The 17,709-nt window shown below is 43.5% G+C and overlaps 1 protein-coding gene across 7 annotated transcripts in view; it reads left to right on the forward strand.

Annotated features, from left to right (window-relative positions):
• The window catches only part of CEP350 (centrosomal protein 350), an 89,040-nt gene that overhangs the window by 1,556 nt on the left and 69,775 nt on the right, over positions 1-17,709 (forward strand). For all 7 annotated transcript variants that reach the window (XM_040360230.1, XM_040360233.1, XM_040360232.1 and 4 more), the window contains exons 2-3: positions 15,089-15,171; positions 15,450-15,493. In XM_040360230.1, the coding sequence (XP_040216164.1) occupies positions 15,093-15,171; positions 15,450-15,493 (123 nt within the window). In that variant the 5' untranslated portion in view covers positions 15,089-15,092. The remainder of the gene's footprint in view (positions 1-15,088; positions 15,172-15,449; positions 15,494-17,709) is intronic.

The following is a 17,709-nucleotide window of genomic DNA, read 5'->3' on the forward strand; positions in this document are numbered from 1 at the left end:
AGGATTCCATTAAGTAAACAAAATGGCTTTACAACCACATGAGGAGAGGCAGGGCGCGCCGGGATGATTTCATTCACGCAATCGCGATGCAGCCATTCTCTGCATCGATGAAGAATCATTCAAGGCTGCATCACGATGTTCCCATTGTTTTCAACATCCTTACTATGTATACAGTGTAATGGTGGGGAGAAGTAGGTCCCAACCTCAGTCCTCCAGTACCTCCAACATGCCATGCTTTGAGAATTTCCCTTATAGCTCCTCCTGGCACGCAGCAACCTACCTGATGAATTGTTTTTCAGAATGCTTTGGAGAGGCAGTGAGAAGGCGATATATTGCTTCTCTCTGCCTGCCTAAATCCCAAGCCCTCATTTACATTGAAGCGACTTGTCATGCGATTTGACAGGCATGATGTGTCGCACCCTGTTGTCGGCAATGGCACTGTTCACATCGGTGCGACTCAGACTTTATGGTGCCGCATCTATATATATTAAGTGGTCCTTTTTATATATTTTCTTAGTGTTCAGTTTTAAATTGCTTGCTTTAATCTGGGAGATTGAAAACTGACAAATGACAAGGGTCAGTTCCTCCACCTGTCTGATTTTTTTTTTTTTTTTTTTTTTTCATTTAGTGCATCTGCTTTATTGTATCACATAATAAAAAAATAAATAAAACATTTCTTCATGTTAAAATGTGTGTATTTCAAGTTCTAATTACAGATTGTGGAGAGTACCAAACTTTGTAGATTTTTTTATGTATATGTACGAGCATTTCCCAGAGTATTGTGCTCCGATCTTTCACCCGATACCTGGACAGTCAGAGATGATCGGTGCGGCGGGGGGAGTTGCATGCACCGGTCTGCCTGTATACATTTCAATAAAGCCTGACAGTTTCTCCCCCCCCCCCCCTTTTCAGCTGCTTTAGTGAAATTTATACAGTGGTGATCGGTGCTTGAAACTGTGATTCTGCTTTCTGGGTCCATGTCCCCCTTTGTGCTGCTGCTGTCCACGCTCCGTGTCCCCCCTCCTGCTGCTCTCCCCCTCCGCGCCCCCCTCAATGTCCTCCTCCACTCCCTCTGTCCTCGATCTGTCAGGATGGAGAGCTAAATCCGGCTCCTACCTTTTCCGAGTGAACAGAGTCGGTGATCACTGACTCTGTCCATTCATATACGGTAACTAATGGAAAGTGGGTGAGGAGGTTTAAAGTGTAACTTTAGTCGGAAAATTAGGTCCTTCTGGATGACTTCAGGCTGGCCCGATTTGCAGGTCTGGTCATGTAAACTCTTAAGGCCGGGTTCACACTATTGCAAATTAGATGCAGGATCCCCACATCCAATACGCAATAGCAGGAGATTGTGACTGGCTCTCTTGCGAGCCGGTTCACATATCTCTGATGCAAAATTTGCACAGGATCCTTGTGCGTCTTTTGGTCCGTTTCAGGTCAGAATTTAGCACAATATTTATGTTGAAATCAGACTTGAAACGGTGAACCAGGACGCACAGGCATTAGGTGTGAACCGAGCCTCAATGTAAGTGTCTATACTGTTTTAAGCCCAGTCTCACCCTACTCTGCACATGCTCAGTTGATCTCTATTTTAAAGCATTTTTAGGCAGTACTGAGTTTGTAGAGGCTGACCTGCTGACAGCCTTAAAGCGGAATTAGACCCCCCTATCCTTTACCGTCTGTACAACTGTCAAACCATTTGATAGTTTGGTTGAGGACGCAAGCAAATGTGACTTTTTTTTTTTTAACTGTTAAATTTATGGTTTTAGATCTGCTTTGATTTACTGCTGTTCAGGGGTTCTGGGCTTCAGCAAACATGGCAGCCTCCAGAAAGCAGAAACGGGAGAAATGCTGGAGGCAATTTATAGCACACGCTAATTTTGGTAACATAATAATGTATGTTCCTTGCTGAAGAAATTTAAATTTTTTTTTTTTTTTTTTTTATAAAGTTATGGGGCCAGATTCACAAAGGTTAGCGGATCTTTAGATCCGTGTAACCTATGTGTTTTAAGATCCGCCCTCGCAAGTTTGTGAGGAAAGTGTCAAATTCACAACACACTTACCTCCAAACTTGCGACGGCGGATCCTAACTCCCCCAGCGGAATTCAAATTCCGCGGCTAGGGGAGTGTCATATTTAAATCAGGCGCGCTCCCGCGCCGATTTAAATACGCATGCGTCGTCCGGGGAATTTCCCGGCGTGCATTGCTCCCACTGACGTCAATAGGACATCAGTGGTTGCGACGTGAGCGGGACTTGCGACGCGCGTGTTCGTGAATCGGCGTACGCAAACGACGTAGGAAATTTCAAAATCGACGCGGGAACGACGGCCATACTTAACAATACTTACCCCTGCTTTTAGCAGGGGTAAGTATACGACGGGTACCGCGCTACGGAAACGACGTAAGAACACAGCGTCGGGTCCGCGTACGTTCGTGAATTTCGCGTATCTCGCTGATTTACATATTATTCAGTGTAAATCAGCGGGAACGCCCCCGGCGCCATTTTTAAATAAAAAAAAAGATCCGACAGTGTAACACAGTGTGACACTGTCGGATCTCAGCCCTATCTATGCGTAACTGATTCTATGAATCAGGTGCATAGATAGGACCAGTAAAAATCCGAGATACGATGGTGTATCTGAGATACTCCATCGTATCTCTTTTGTGAATCTGGCCCATTATGTGTAAAGTTCCACTTTACTGTCTGCTTTAAAGACAATTTAGAAGTCCATGAATAACATTTAATAAAATGCCTTTATACCAAATTACGTCTTTATTTTTTAATCCAAAAATTACCCCATTTACCTGTATAATTATTCAAGGTTGTTTCCTATTCTAATAGCAGTCTCCTATGATAGAAGAAGTATTATACTCCCTTCACTGGTGGCTCCGCCCATTTTTTCTTACATTCCCTCTACTTTAGGGCTGTAGGTTTAGCTGCCTGTGTTTCCAGCCATACGCTGTGCTTATATTCTCCAACCCCTATGTCACTAGGGGACACACAGCACAGGATAGAACCCCAGTGTATGGAAGGGGGACACACAGCACAGGATAGAACCCCAGTGTATGGAAGGGGGGCGCACAGGCTAGAACCCCAGTGTATGGAAGGGGGACACACAGCACAGGATAGAACCCCAGTGTATGGAAGGGGGGCGCACAGGCTAGAACCCCAGTGTATGGAAGGGGGACACACAGCACAGGATAGAACCCCAGTGTATGGAAGGGGGACACACAGCACAGGATAGAACCCCAGTGTATGGAAGGGGGACACACAGCACAGGATAGAACCCCAGTGTATGGAAGGGGGGCACACAGCACAGGCTAGAACCTCAGTGTATGGAAGGGGGACACACAGCACAGGATAGAACCCCAGTGTATGGAAGGGGGACACACAGCACAGGATAGAACCCCAGTGTATGGAAGGGGGGCACACAGCACAGGATAGAACCCCAGTGTATGGAAGGGGGGCACACAGCACAGGATAGAACCCCAGTGTATGGAAGGGGGACACACAGCACAGGATAGAACCCCAGTGTATGGAAGGGGGGCACACAGCACAGGATAGAACCCCAGTGTATGGAAGGGGGACACACAGCACAGGATAGAACCCCAGTGTATGGAAGGGGGACACACAGCACAGGATAGAACCCCAGTGTATGGAAGGGGGACACACAGCACAGGATAGAACCCCAGTGTATGGAAGGGGGGCACACAGCACAGGATAGAACCCCAGTGTATGGAAGGGGGGCACACAGCACAGGATAGAACCCCAGTGTATGGAAGGGGGACACACAGCACAGGATAGAACCCCAGTGTATGGAAGGGGGGCACACAGCACAGGATAGAACCCCAGTGTATGGAAGGGGGACACACAGCACAGGATAGAACCCCAGTGTATGGAAGGGGGGCACACGGCACAGGATAGAACCCCAGTGTATGGAAGGGGGGCACACGGCACAGGATAGAACCCCAGTGTATGGAAGGGGGGCACACGGCACAGGATAGAACCCCAGTGTATGGAAGGGGGGCACACGGCACAGGATAGAACCCCAGTGTATGGCAGGGGGGCACACAGCACAGGATAGAACCCCAGTGTATGGAAGGGGCACACAGCACAGGATAGAACCCCAGTGTATGGAAGGGGGACACACAGCACAGGATAGAACCCCAGTGTATGGAAGGGGGGCACACGGCACAGGATAGAACCCCAGTGTATGGAAGGGGGGCACACGGCACAGGATAGAACCCCAGTGTATGGAAGGGGGACACACAGCACAGGATAGAACCCCAGTGTATGGAAGGGGGACACACAGCACAGGATAGAACCCCAGTGTATGGAAGGGGGGCACACAGCACAGGATAGAACCCCAGTGTATGGAAGGGGGACACACAGCACAGGATAGAACCCCAGTGTATGGAAGGGGGGCACACAGCACAGGATAGAACCCCAGTGTATGGAAGGGGGACACACAGCACAGGATAGAACCCCAGTGTATGGAAGGGGGGCACACGGCACAGGATAGAACCCCAGTGTATGGAAGGGGGGCACACGGCACAGGATAGAACCCCAGTGTATGGAAGGGGGGCACACGGCACAGGATAGAACCCCAGTGTATGGAAGGGGGGCACACGGCACAGGATAGAACCCCAGTGTATGGCAGGGGGGCACACAGCACAGGATAGAACCCCAGTGTATGGAAGGGGCACACAGCACAGGATAGAACCCCAGTGTATGGAAGGGGGACACACAGCACAGGATAGAACCCCAGTGTATGGAAGGGGGGCACACGGCACAGGATAGAACCCCAGTGTATGGAAGGGGGGCACACGGCACAGGATAGAACCCCAGTGTATGGAAGGGGGGCACACAGCACAGGATAGAACCCCAGTGTATGGAAGGGGCACACAGCACAGGATAGAACCCCAGTGTATGGAAGGTGGGCCCAAGCACCTGACACTCCTGAAAGTGTTGAAAGCTGAAGAGATTGGCAGAGTTTGGAATGGAGAAAAGGTGACAGACACGGATCTCGGGACAGGGGAATATAATTCCTCTTGTATTGCAGAAGACGGCTATTAGGAGCTTCTGAGAGACTTACAGGGTGCAGAACTTTTGGGAAGGGGTTTTAGCTGTGTTTTCCATGTGGTGGGGGGATTCAAGTCTTCGCTTTGGTAACCATCCTGGAAATTGTAGAATCTGCAGTCATCTGCTTCTGCCACCCCCACAGAGCCTGTAATAAGCTGGCCATACACCATACAATTTTCTTTAGCTTTACCTTCAACTATGTAGTGTAAGGGCCTGCCTGATTGCATACAAATTGAAAGTGTTTAGGTTTGACCTCCTATTATATGGTTTTGGTAAATCTCTAAGGAAAGTTATACAAGACTATTGTATAATGTATGACCAGCCTTAGACAAAATGACTGCAATCGTTATTTTAAGTTAGCTGTGATTGACAATACAAATAGATACCGGTCCTAGGAGAACAAGTAGCCTGTCATTGCTTGGCTCTTCTAATGCCTCGTTTCCATTGAGCGGAACGGTTCGGGTCGGTACAGTTTGGAACGATTAGAATGGTCCCGCCTATTCTTCAGGTGAGTGTTTCCACTGCAAGTCGGACCGTCAGGGGCCATACAGGGTTCAGAAAAAAATGCCTAGTGTGTCCACCAATCAGTGGAATGTATTGTAGCTCCGCCCTAACCGAACCGTGCCATTTTTCTATGGCCCCACATCTGAAGCAGGACCCAGAATGGTGTGTTATGGTTCGGTTGTATGGGCCTCTTTCATAATGGAAACCCTCAAAATAGCATACCAAACCAATCCGCTCAGTGGAATCATGGCAAAATTGAATAGAGCTTGTCACCTGGCTGCTGTGCTGTCTCTCTTGGCTTGATGCTTGAATTTACTGACCCATGACAAGCGGAGATAAGGACTTCTCTCTGTTCTGGTCTGTATGCTTCTTCTGGATCAGTGAAATGTCTTTCTTGGTATGATCATATTAAAGCAGAGTTCCGCCCAAAAATGGTACTTTCGCTTTAACTGCTTCCTGACCGCCGCACGCCAATATACGTCAGCAGAATGGCACGGGAAGGCAAATGTGCGTCATCGGGAGCAGTGATCACTGTCGTGTCACTGGTAGCCCCTCCGTTAGAACACATCCCTAGGACACATTTAACCCCTTCATTGCCCCCTAGTGGTTAACCCCTTCCCTGCCAGTGCCATTTACACAGTAATCGGTGCATTTTTATAGCACTGATCACTGTATGGTCCCAAAAATGTGTCCGATGTGTCCGCCATAATGTAGCAGTCAGGTTAAAAATCGCAGATCGCCGCCATTGCTAGTAAAAAAAAAAAATATATATAAAAATGCCATAAAACTATCCCCTACTTTGTAGGCGCTTTAACTTTTGTGCAAACCAATCAATATATGCTCATTGCGTTATATATTTTTTTTTTCTTTTTTTTTTTTAAATATGTAGAAGACTACATATCGGCCTAAACTAAGGAAAAAAAGATGTTAAAAAAAATTAGGATTTTTATTAGAGGTCAACCGATATGGGTATTTCTCTGGCCGATGCCGATATTTAGAAATCTGGGCGGCCGATGCCCGATATATGATGCAGATATTTTAGGCCGATTTTTTTTTTTTTTTTTTTGTGGCATTGGCACTGGAAGATGGCACTAGCAGAAGGCACTTCTTGGCACTGGAAGGTTGCACTGGATGGCACTGAAAGATGATACTAGCAAATGGCACTGATTGGCAGAAGGCACTTGTTGGCACTGGCAGATGGCACTTGCAGGTGACACTGGCAAGTGGCACTGACTGGCAGGTGGCACTAATTGGCACTGGGTGGCAATAGTTAGCACTGGTTGGCATTGGCAGGTGGCACTGATGGCTTTAGTTGGCACTGGCAGGTGGCACTGGATGGATGGTGGCACTGGATGGTGGCACTGGTATTGGCACTGGCACTGGATGGAAGGTGGCACTAATTGGCACTGGATGGTAGCACTGGTATTGCCACTGGCAGATTGCACTGGATGGCAATTGGCACTGGCCGGTGGCACTGGTGCAACAAAAAAATTGCCACCCACCCCTCAGTACAGACCCCCTCTCCCTCCAGTATAGACACCCCCCCCCCCCCTGCTACAGACACCAGAGAGCGGTGTGTCCCATGAGCGCGGGCCCCTCCTCCTCTGTGGGCGTAAACAGAGAGGAGCCGCGCTGGGTGTACCAAGATGGCCGCGGCTCCGGAGCTAGGCCGAAGCCACGGTCTTTCCTGGATTGCCGCGGTTTGCCGCCGCGGTCACCGCATCAGGAAAGGCTTAGCTCCGGATCCGTGGCACCGCTAGCGGCCATGTAAAATATCGGCCTAATTTGGATAAAATTCGGCCGATGTCGATTTCGCCAAATATCAGCCTATATATCGGTCGACCTCTAATTATTATTATAGCAAAAAATATTGTCTTTTTTTTTTCCCTTCAAAATTGTCGCTTTTTTGTTCTATAGAGCAAAAAAATACAAAATCAGAGGTGACCAAATACCACCAAAAGAAAGCTCTATTTGTGGGGAAAAAAGGACGTCAATATTGTTTTTTGTAGCTGCAGACTTTTAATAAGCAAAAAAAAAAAGCCTAGAACTCGTGCACACTGGATGTTTTTACAGTGTTTGTTTTTGGCTTCAGACTTTTTTTCCTGCAGCCAATAAACTCCCCAGCATGATATTATAATATGATGTGTCCATGCACACACAGGCTGTTAGCAGTTTTTGGCAGGGGCAATTTCTGGCTGGAAACCCCCCCCCAGAACTAGTGGGTTTTGAGAGGAGTTTTTCAGCTGTAAAAATGCTCTAACTTTGAAACATTTTTGAGCCGTAAGCCTTTATGAGAGTGTAGTTTTGATATAAAAAAAAAACCGCTGTGAAAAAATAAAACCTTTTTTTTTTTTATATGAATATTGTCCAGTGTGCATGAGGCCTAAGGCGCTACTAAAAGGCAAATTGTCTAGTATCTGCAAAGCGTGGCACTGTGTGTTATCTGGAACCCCTGAAGAAGTGTGTATGGCACTGGTGTGCGTGGTGGATATATATATATATATATATATATATATATATATATATATATATATATATATATATATATATATATATATATATATATATATATATATATATATATATATATATATATATATATATATATATATATATACTATTATTTTTTTATTATTGAAACATAAATCTGGATTAGGAGACAGCAAACTTTAAACATGCGCATCCTTTTATAATGAAGATCTAAGCAATGAAAACGTATCGTAGTTTATTTTAGAAACACGACTCCCTTTACTCTTCCCTAATGAAGGACAATTCCACTCAATAGCCATCTATTTCTTTTTTCATGACCGGCCCTCCTATGAAAGATTACATGAAAGTACTGTAATTGAGTTGTTCTGCTTTTGAACTCTCCCATCTGCTCCACCCTTGTGTCTTTTCATTACAGGCGTTTTATGTTCACTAGCATGTATGTAAACTTAATTGCTGATGTTATTCATATTAGGGTCATTAAAGCCCAGTTGACTCTTTAGTTTAAAAGTTTTGCAGTGTATTTTAATTTTTTTTTGTTGTTTTTAGAAAGCAGCTACAGCCTGAACAAAAACACCTTTCACCTGCTAGCATGCAGCAGAGCAGGAGAGCAGGACCCTTGCTTTCGTTGTGGAAGCAGTGGTCTACATGCAGAGGTCCAACACACCCCCTGCTGAGTCCGAGCTAGATCTGTCCAGGCAGGATGGGTTTTGCTGACTTACCATAGACTTGTTATAAATATATATATAATTTTAGTCTGGCCATGAAAAGTAACTTTTTGAAATATAACATACATGTCATACTTGCCTGCTCTGTGCAGTGGATCCTCTTCTGGGGTCTCCTGCTGGCACTCTTCCTCTTCTCCGTGTGCCACCATAGCAAGCCGTTTCCTATGATGGCAGAGGTGCGGGTTTGATTCTGATCAGCCCTCTGACTGTCCATCGACAAACGCACACTGCGACTTGGCCCCTTGTCTCTGGATTTGATCAACAGCAGCAGGAGCTAGCAACTTCTCCTGCTCTCAGTGAGGAGGGAGAGTAGCACTGGATCGAGATTGGCTCAGACAAGTCATTCGGGGGAGGGGGCTGACAATAGAAGTGAGTGTTTGGTGAGGGTTTTTTTTTCTTTCCCCTTAACGACTTCTGGCAGGTCGGCACGATCCCGCGAACCGTCGTAGCTGTACGTTGGCTCCTTCAAGCAGAATAGCAGGCGCGCGTGGTCGCAGGCACAAGAGCCAGAACAGTGGTGTGCGTACACAAATCCGTGTTCGGAGAGGAGAGGCAGATCACAAGTTCCTACTAGCTAGGATCAACGATCTGTCCTCTCCTCTAGTCAGTCCCATCCCCCTACAGTTAGAACACACACTAGGGAACACAGTTAAACCCTTGATCGCCCCCAAGTGTTAACCCCCTTCCCTGCTAGTGACATTTACACAGTAATCAGTGCATTTTTATAGCACTGATAGCTGTATAATTGTCAATGGTCCCAAAAAATGTGTCAAAAGTGTCCGATCTGTCTGCCATAATAACGCAGTCCCGATAAAAATCAGCAATCACCACCATTGCTAGTAAAAACAAATGCCATAAATCTTTCCCCTATTTTGTAGACGCTATAACTTTTGCGTAAACCAATCAATATTTGCTTATTACGATTTCTATTACCAAAAATATATATTTTTTTTTAAATGGGAATTTTTATTATAGAAAAAAGTACTTTTATATAATTATTTTTTTTACAAAAAAAGAGTCCATTAAAAAAATAATAATAATAAATTATTTAGATAGATAGATAATTTATTATTTTTTATTGACGCTCTTTTTTTGTAAACAAATAATATCCGCAGAGATGATCAAATACCACCAAAATAAATCTCTATTTGTGGGGGGAAAAAAAGGATTTCAATTTTGTTTGGGTACAGTGTCGCACGACTGCGAAATTGTCAGTTAAAGCAACACAGAGCCATATCGCAAAAAATGGCCTGGTCATTGAGCAGCCAAATCTTCTGGGGCTGAAGTGGTTAAAGCGGAGAATACATTTAGGGTAAAAAACCTTTAGCCTTTACAATCACTGTCCTTAGGAACCTGCGTTTACAAGTCTCTTCCTAATATGGATGCTTGGTTGGCCATTTTTGTTTGGCTCTGCAATGTAGGAGGGAGTTGCATCAGACTATTACTGTCACTAGCTTAGCCTGGAAAGTATAGTGAGTGTACAAGGTATCCTAATCTGTCCTATTGCAATTTTTCTCTGTAATGCCTCAGCTGGCATTTTTGGTGAAAAGTATACCTCATATAGATGCAAGACCTTTACCTGATCTGTCCAGAAAATGTGTCAGCTCTTTGGCTAAAAACAGCTCTTGCCTGTTTACAGCTTTCAGGCCTGGTTCACACCTGTGTGTTTTTTTTTTTTTTTGGTGCTCTTTGCAGAAACGCACTACAGTCCGTTTAACATGGTTTCCTATGGGACACATTCACATCTATGCTTTTTTAAGCCACTGCGTTTTTGGAAAGGGCCAGGGACCTTTTTTAATGCAAATTTTGGTTCAATAGACTTCAATGGAGACACTGCTGAAAAGCATGTAGTGCGTTTTTTGCCACATTCTTGATATGTTTTTTTTTTTAATCTGTCCAACAATAAATTGGCCAAAAAAAGCATTAACCTGCCTGGCGGTATTCCCGAGTCTGACTCGGGGTTAGATTTTCCTGCTGCGAGCGGTAACCCCGAGTCAGACTCGGGCTCGCCTCGCTAGATCCACAGGCATGGTTTACTTACCTTGTCCCTGGATCCAGCGATGCCACCGCGCTGTGTGAGCGAGCGGGACCTCGCTCGATTCACACAGTGTCCTCCTGTGCCGCCGATCTCCGTTCCCTGCGACGTTACGACGCACGGGGACGGAGAACGGCGCCAAATTCAAAAAAGTAAACAAACACTTTACATACAGTATACTGTAATCTTATAGATTACAGTACTATATGTAAAAAAAACACACCCCCCTTGTCCCTAGTGGTCTGTCCTGTGTCATGCATGTCATTTTATATAATAAAAACGTTTCTTTCTCCCTGCAAACTGTAGATTGTCCATAGCAACCAAAAGTGTCCCTTTATGTCAAAAATAGTTTTAGATCAGCTAAAAAACAGCGATAATAAATTATAATCACTTGCAGAATTGTGCGATAGCGATTTGTGGGGAAATTCGTCATAAAAAAAAAAAAATAATGACAGCAACAATTCTGCAACTGAGCAAATTTCAGTGATTTTGATTTGATTACATTATTGAATAATTTTTATTATAATTATATTATTATTTGTTATAATTATTTATAATTATTTATTGTATTATAATTTATAATTTTGTTTTTAAAAAAATTTCATACCCGGGATGCCTATTAGAATCTTGTTTGGTCAGATTTAAGTGAGTTATTTCTAAAAATTACAGACCTACAATATAAAACGCCAAATTTCCTTGCAAATAATGGTACCGCTTTCAGCATGTTTTTTCTGAAAGAATCATACCGCCAGGGAGGTTAAAAAAAAAAGGTGCAGAAACGGATCAAATTCAAACTGCATAGGTGTGAACCAGGCCTTAACTGCTTGATGACCAGCCACCGTCGTTATAAGGCGGCATGTTGGCTCCCCTGCGCAAAGAGCTGTATGGCAGCTGCTTTAATGTAAACTGACAGATCCCCACTCTGTCAGGGAAGTAGAGAGAGATTTGCTGTTCCTTGTGATCAGGAACAGCGATCTCTTTCTATTCCCTGTCAGTCCCATCCCCCACAGTTAGAAACGCCTCCCTAGGACACATTTAGCCCCTTGATCGCCCCCTGGTGTTAACCCCATTGCCTGCCAGTGACATTTATACAGTAATCAGTGGCTATTTTTAGCTCTGATCCCTGTATAAATGTCACTGGTCCCAAAATAGTGTCCAATCTGTCTGCAGTCCCGCTAAAAATCGCTGCACACATTACTATTAAAAAAATAAAAAAATATGCCATAAATATATCCCCTATTTTGTAGCTGCTATAACTTTTGTGCAAACCAATCACTATACACTTAATTTTTTAACAAAAATATGTAGAAGAATACATATTGGCCTAAACTTTTAATATTTATTATAGCGAAAAGTAAAAAATATTGGGTTTTTCAAAATTGTTGCTCAATGTTTGTTTTATAGAGCAAAAAATAAAAACCGCAGAGGTGATCAAATGCCACCAAAAGAAAGCTCTATTTGTGGTGAAAAAAGGATGTAAATGTTGTTTGTGTGCAGCGTTGCACTATCTTTGGTTAAAGCGGCGCAGTGCCGTATCGCAAAAAATTACCTTGTCAGGCAGTGGTAAATCCTTCCGGGGCTGAAGTGGTTAAACATATGCTCGCTCCTGAGCTCCTGCTCTGCGTGTTCCTACACACACACACACACACACACACACACACACACACACACACACACACACACAGCTGTGACTTATTCTCTCTCTCTGAACGGTAATTCATATTAATGGGCAGAATAAATAATTATTCTGGCCACTGAAATTTGTTAATTCTAAAAGTGCTTGACGCGCCCAAATGCGTTACACAGGTTTACAAGAGTCGGCTGGTCCCTGCTATCGAGCATGTCAGATTTTCAGCATGCGATTATTGCCAGAGGCTTTAGCCACTATCGGTAATCACGGTGTTCCCCCGGCAGGGACGACTCCCTGCGGGCCGACACTGGCAGAACACAATAGCTCAGTGGAAAGGATTCTGATAACACTGACTGTGTAGAGGGGAGAATCGGGTGATTTTTATTTCCTTCAACTTGTGGTTGCAGGAAAGAAAATTGCATAATCTATGGCTTGGTCAGCCACATAAGAGAGTATATATATATATATATATATATATATATATATATATATATATATATATATATATATATATATATATAATGTGTATGTGTGTGTGTGTATATATGTATGTATGTATGTATGTATGTATGTATATATATATATATATATATATATATATATATATATATATATATAAATTTTCTTAGTACAGACCAAAAGTTTGGACACACCTTCTCATTCTAAGAGTTTTCTTTATTTTCATGACTATGAAAATTGTAGATTCACACTGAAGGCATCAAAACTATGAATTAACACATGTGGAATTATACATAACAAAAAAGTGTGAAACAACTGAAAATATATTTCATATTCTAGGTTCTTCAAAGTAGCCACCTTTTGCAGCAGACACATCTCTAGAACTGGTAAGAGGAGACTGTGTGAATCAGGCCCTTATGGTAGAATATCTGCTAGGAAACCACTGCTAAAGAAAGGCAACAAGCAGAAGAGACTTGTTTGGGGTAAAGAACACAAGGGATGGACATTAGACCAGTGGAAATCTGTGCTTTGGTCTGATGAGTCCAAACTTGAGATCTTTGGTTCCAACCCCTGTGTCTTTGTGCGACGCAGAAAAGGTGAACTGAAGGACTCTACATGCCTGGTTCCCACCGTGAAGCATGGAGGAGGAGGTGTGATGGTGTGGGGGTGCTTTGCTGGTGACACTGTTGGGGATTTATTTAAAATTGAAGGCATACTGAACCAGCATGGCTACCACAGCATCTTGCAGCAGCATGCTATTCCATCCGGTTTGCGTTTTAGTTGGACCATCAATTATTTTTCAACGGGACAATGACCCCAAACACACCTCCAGGCTGTGTAAGGGCTATTTGACCAAGAAGGAGAGTGATGGGGTTCTGCGCCAGGTGACTACCTCTTGAAGCTCATCAAGAGAATGCCAAGAGTGTGCCAAGCAGTAATCAAAGCAAAAGGTGGCTACTTTGAAGAACCTAGAATATGAAATATATTTTCAGTTGTTTCACACTTTTTTGTTATGTATAATTCCACATGTGTTAATACATAGTTTTGATGCCTTCAGTGTGAATCTACAATTTTCATAGTCATGAAAATAAAGAAAACTCTTTGAATGAGAAGGTGTGTCCAAACTTTTGGTCTGTACTGTATGTGTGTGTGTGTGTGTGTGTATATATGTGATATATATATTACTGATTAAAATTTCCATGTTCGATTAATCGTTTTTTTTTTTTTTTTTTTTATTATTTCGACTAATTATAACGCACATACATTTTTCGGATCACCACCATATATAGTCCCCACTGTAATATCCACAGACATCTCCCTCACTGTATAGGAAGATTAGTGCTTGCTTAGTCTTAGCAGAGAAGGTGGACCAAGATGGCCTCCGCTCCGGGAGCTAGGCCAAAGCCGCGACCTTTCCTATAGCCAAAGCAGCAGCGGAGCTCCGCGGATCACGTTGTGTGCCGATCCGCATATGGTGATCCGTTCGGATCACGGATCATTTAAAATCCGTTGCACCACTAGTACCGATCAATTTTTTTTTTACGATTAATCGAGAAATTAATCTTTAATTTCTACAGCCCTAATTTTCTATCTATCTATCTATCTATCTATCTATCTATCTATCTATCTATCTATCTATCTATCTATCTATCTATCTATCTATCTCTACACACTGCAACTCTAGCTAGATTGTCACATTGGAGGCTAGAAAAAGCTCAGAGAAAATCCTGTGATATAAAGACACCTGCAGATGACAACTTGGCAGACTACTCAACCTGCTACCATCCAGCCAAAACTGAACAGCTGTTTTATATAAATATATCCGCTCTTCAGTTCTTATACCGGTCAGCACTAGAAGGCCAGGGCTCTCCGTAAAGCATAATGCAGGGTTTATAGTTTTGGATGTTGACATTAAGTGTCTCCACAGGCCTTGGTGTAACACATTTGCTGGGCACTGTCCCTCATTAATATCTGGGAGCCTTCATTTGATCCTCGTCCCTGGCAGCTGTTGGAGAAAGCCGCCAGCTCTATGGATCTTATGACAGCTTGGCCTGCACTGAGCATTTGAGGGGGGGGTAAGGGGCAGCTGTGTGCGAAGCCGAACACCCTCACTTTCTGCACTTTGGTCATTTCTCTGCATGGTTTCTTCTGTTTAATTATAGATGAATGGCTGAGAAGAGTTTATGGAGGACGGGGACATTTTGCAAGGACCCTACACATCTGCAGCCTCAGGAGACTATTCAAGGTAAAGTAAATACTTGATACTGTTTTGTCCCTACGTATGCAGTTTGTGTTTCTACTTATAGGTTTGCAGCACGCTGTCCAGATCTCTCAGCCAGGAAAAGTAAAAGCAAACTATCTAAGCTTGCACTGTACTCTTTGCTAGGAAAGTGGATTGCATTGGAGACTGACAGATTGGGGTTGTTTTAATTCCTGTTTATAAACAGAAAAATGACCATGTCCCAGACATGGAATGCCATATTAATAGGAGGCATTGGAGTAATATTACTTTTCTTTTTGCAGAGATCAGCAAAGCATGGAAGGCGATCTCTAATGCCAAAGCTGCTGTGAGTATTGCCTGAGCAATCTGTACGAGAGATTCAGCTTCTTTTAAAATACAAATAGAATAACAGTAATAATAATAATAATCTACACTTTAATAAACTAGCACAAATAATTATTCTACAACTAGTCTCCCCCCCCCCCCCCCATTGATCCCAGTGGTGGGGCACTATTCCACCCACCCCCCATTGATCACACAGCAGGGGGTGATCTGATATATGTGCAACTGCACCAAAGGTGCACTTACAAAAATGCTTTATAATAACCACAAGGACTTTATAAACTAATGTATTTGTCATATAATTGATGCTGCTTAAGCTGTAACAAATGTGCTGCTTTGGCAACATCCTTTCATTTAGGAGTGTTAGATCAGGGTGCCAATATGAAAGTAGGCTACGACATTCTAGAGCAGGGGTCTCCAAACATTCTAAATAATGGGCCGGTTTATTGTCTTTAAGACTCTTGGAGGGCCGCACTTTGGGCAGCGGGAGTGAAAATTTTCCTGGCATCAGTGGGAGTAAACATCTGGTATTGGGGGAAGAATAGTGCCCCATTGCTGGAATCATAGGGAGGAATAGTGCCCCCCCCCCCATTTGTGGTGTCAGTGGGAGAAATGGTGCTCTATTGTCAGTGTGAGATGGCAGAATAGTATCTCGTATCATTGGGAGGGATAGTGCTCCAAGGGCCAGATAAAGGCAAGCAAAGGGCCACATCCGGCCCTCGGGCCACAGTTTGAAGATCACTGTTCTAGAGTATGTGTGCATGTACGGATCTTGGATATGGTAACCCGGAAGCAACTTCATGGCATGACTTCTGGTTTACTTGGGAGCCAATGGCACCAGTTTTCAAAAATCAAAAGTATTCAAAAACACAGATCTTGGCGTTTTGAATACTTTCAAGTGCAGAGCAGGGGCTTGGGGCCTTACAGACCCCAGATCGCTCCATAAAGTGTACCTTTCACTTCCTATTCTGTCACAAGGGATGTGTAGATTCCTTGTGACAGCGATAAAAGTGATAAAATATATATTTTTTTAAATGGACAGTGCTAATAAAAAAAAAAAATTGAAGCGCCCCATTTCTCCGTGCTTGCATGCAGAAGCGAACGTATACGTAAGTCGCGCCCGCGAATGTATACAGTGTTCAAACCACACATGTGAGGTATTGCCACGATTGTTGGCATGAGCGCAATAATTCTAGTACAAGACCTGCTCTGTAACTCTAAACGTGTAACCGTTAAAAATCTCCATAGGTGATGCTTTAAATATTTTTAAGTACTGTAGTTTGTCGCCATTCCACGAGTGAGCACAATTTTTAAAGCATTACATGTTGGGTATCTATTTACTCGTCTAAGGTTATCTTTCACTTTATACAAAAATAATACTGTTTTCTTTTTTTGTGTGTTTTTTTAATTTATTAAAGGGTATCTTTTCCAAAAACATTGCGTTTGAAAGACTGCTGCGCAAATACAGTGTGACATAAAATGTTGGAACAACTGACATTTTTCTGTCGGGTCTCTGCTAAAAAAAAATGTGTGTGTGGCCCTAAGTAGGGATGAGCCTGATGTTCAAGTCGAACATAAGTTCGACTCGCACATCGGGTGTTCGCCAAATTGCGAACAATTAGGGGTGTTCGCGGCAAATTCGAAAGCCACGGAACATCCTTTAAAAGTCTATGGGAGAAACCTAAAGTGCTAATTTTAAAGGTTAATATGCAACTTATTGTCATAAAATTTGTTTGGGGACCTGGGCCCTGCCCCAGGGGACATGTATCAATGCAAAAAAAGTTAAACATTACGTTTTTTTCGGGAGCCGTGACTTTAATAATGCTTAAAGTAAAACAATAAAAGTGAAACATTCCTTTAAATTTCGTACCGGGGGGGTGTCTATAGTATGCATGTAAAGTAGCGCATGTTTCCCGTCCCTGCACAAAATGTCATTTCTAAGGGAAAAAAAGCCATTTAAAACTACTCGTGGCTATAATGAATTGTCGGGTCCCGGCAATACAGATAAGTCATTGAAAATAACGGCATGCCCCCCCCCCCCCCCCCCTCAGTCCATTACCAGGCCCTTTGGGTCTGGTATGAATATTAAGGGGAACCCTGAACCAAAATAAAAAAAACAATGCGTGGGGGTCCCCCCCCAAATTTCATACCAAGCCCTTCAGGTCTGAACCCTGCGCCACATTTAAAAAAAATCCCGTAGAGGTCCTTCTCAAACTCCAT

The sequence above is a fragment of the Rana temporaria genome, chromosome 7 (genome assembly GCF_905171775.1).
Source record: "Rana temporaria chromosome 7, aRanTem1.1, whole genome shotgun sequence".
NCBI lineage: Eukaryota > Metazoa > Chordata > Amphibia > Anura > Ranidae > Rana > Rana temporaria.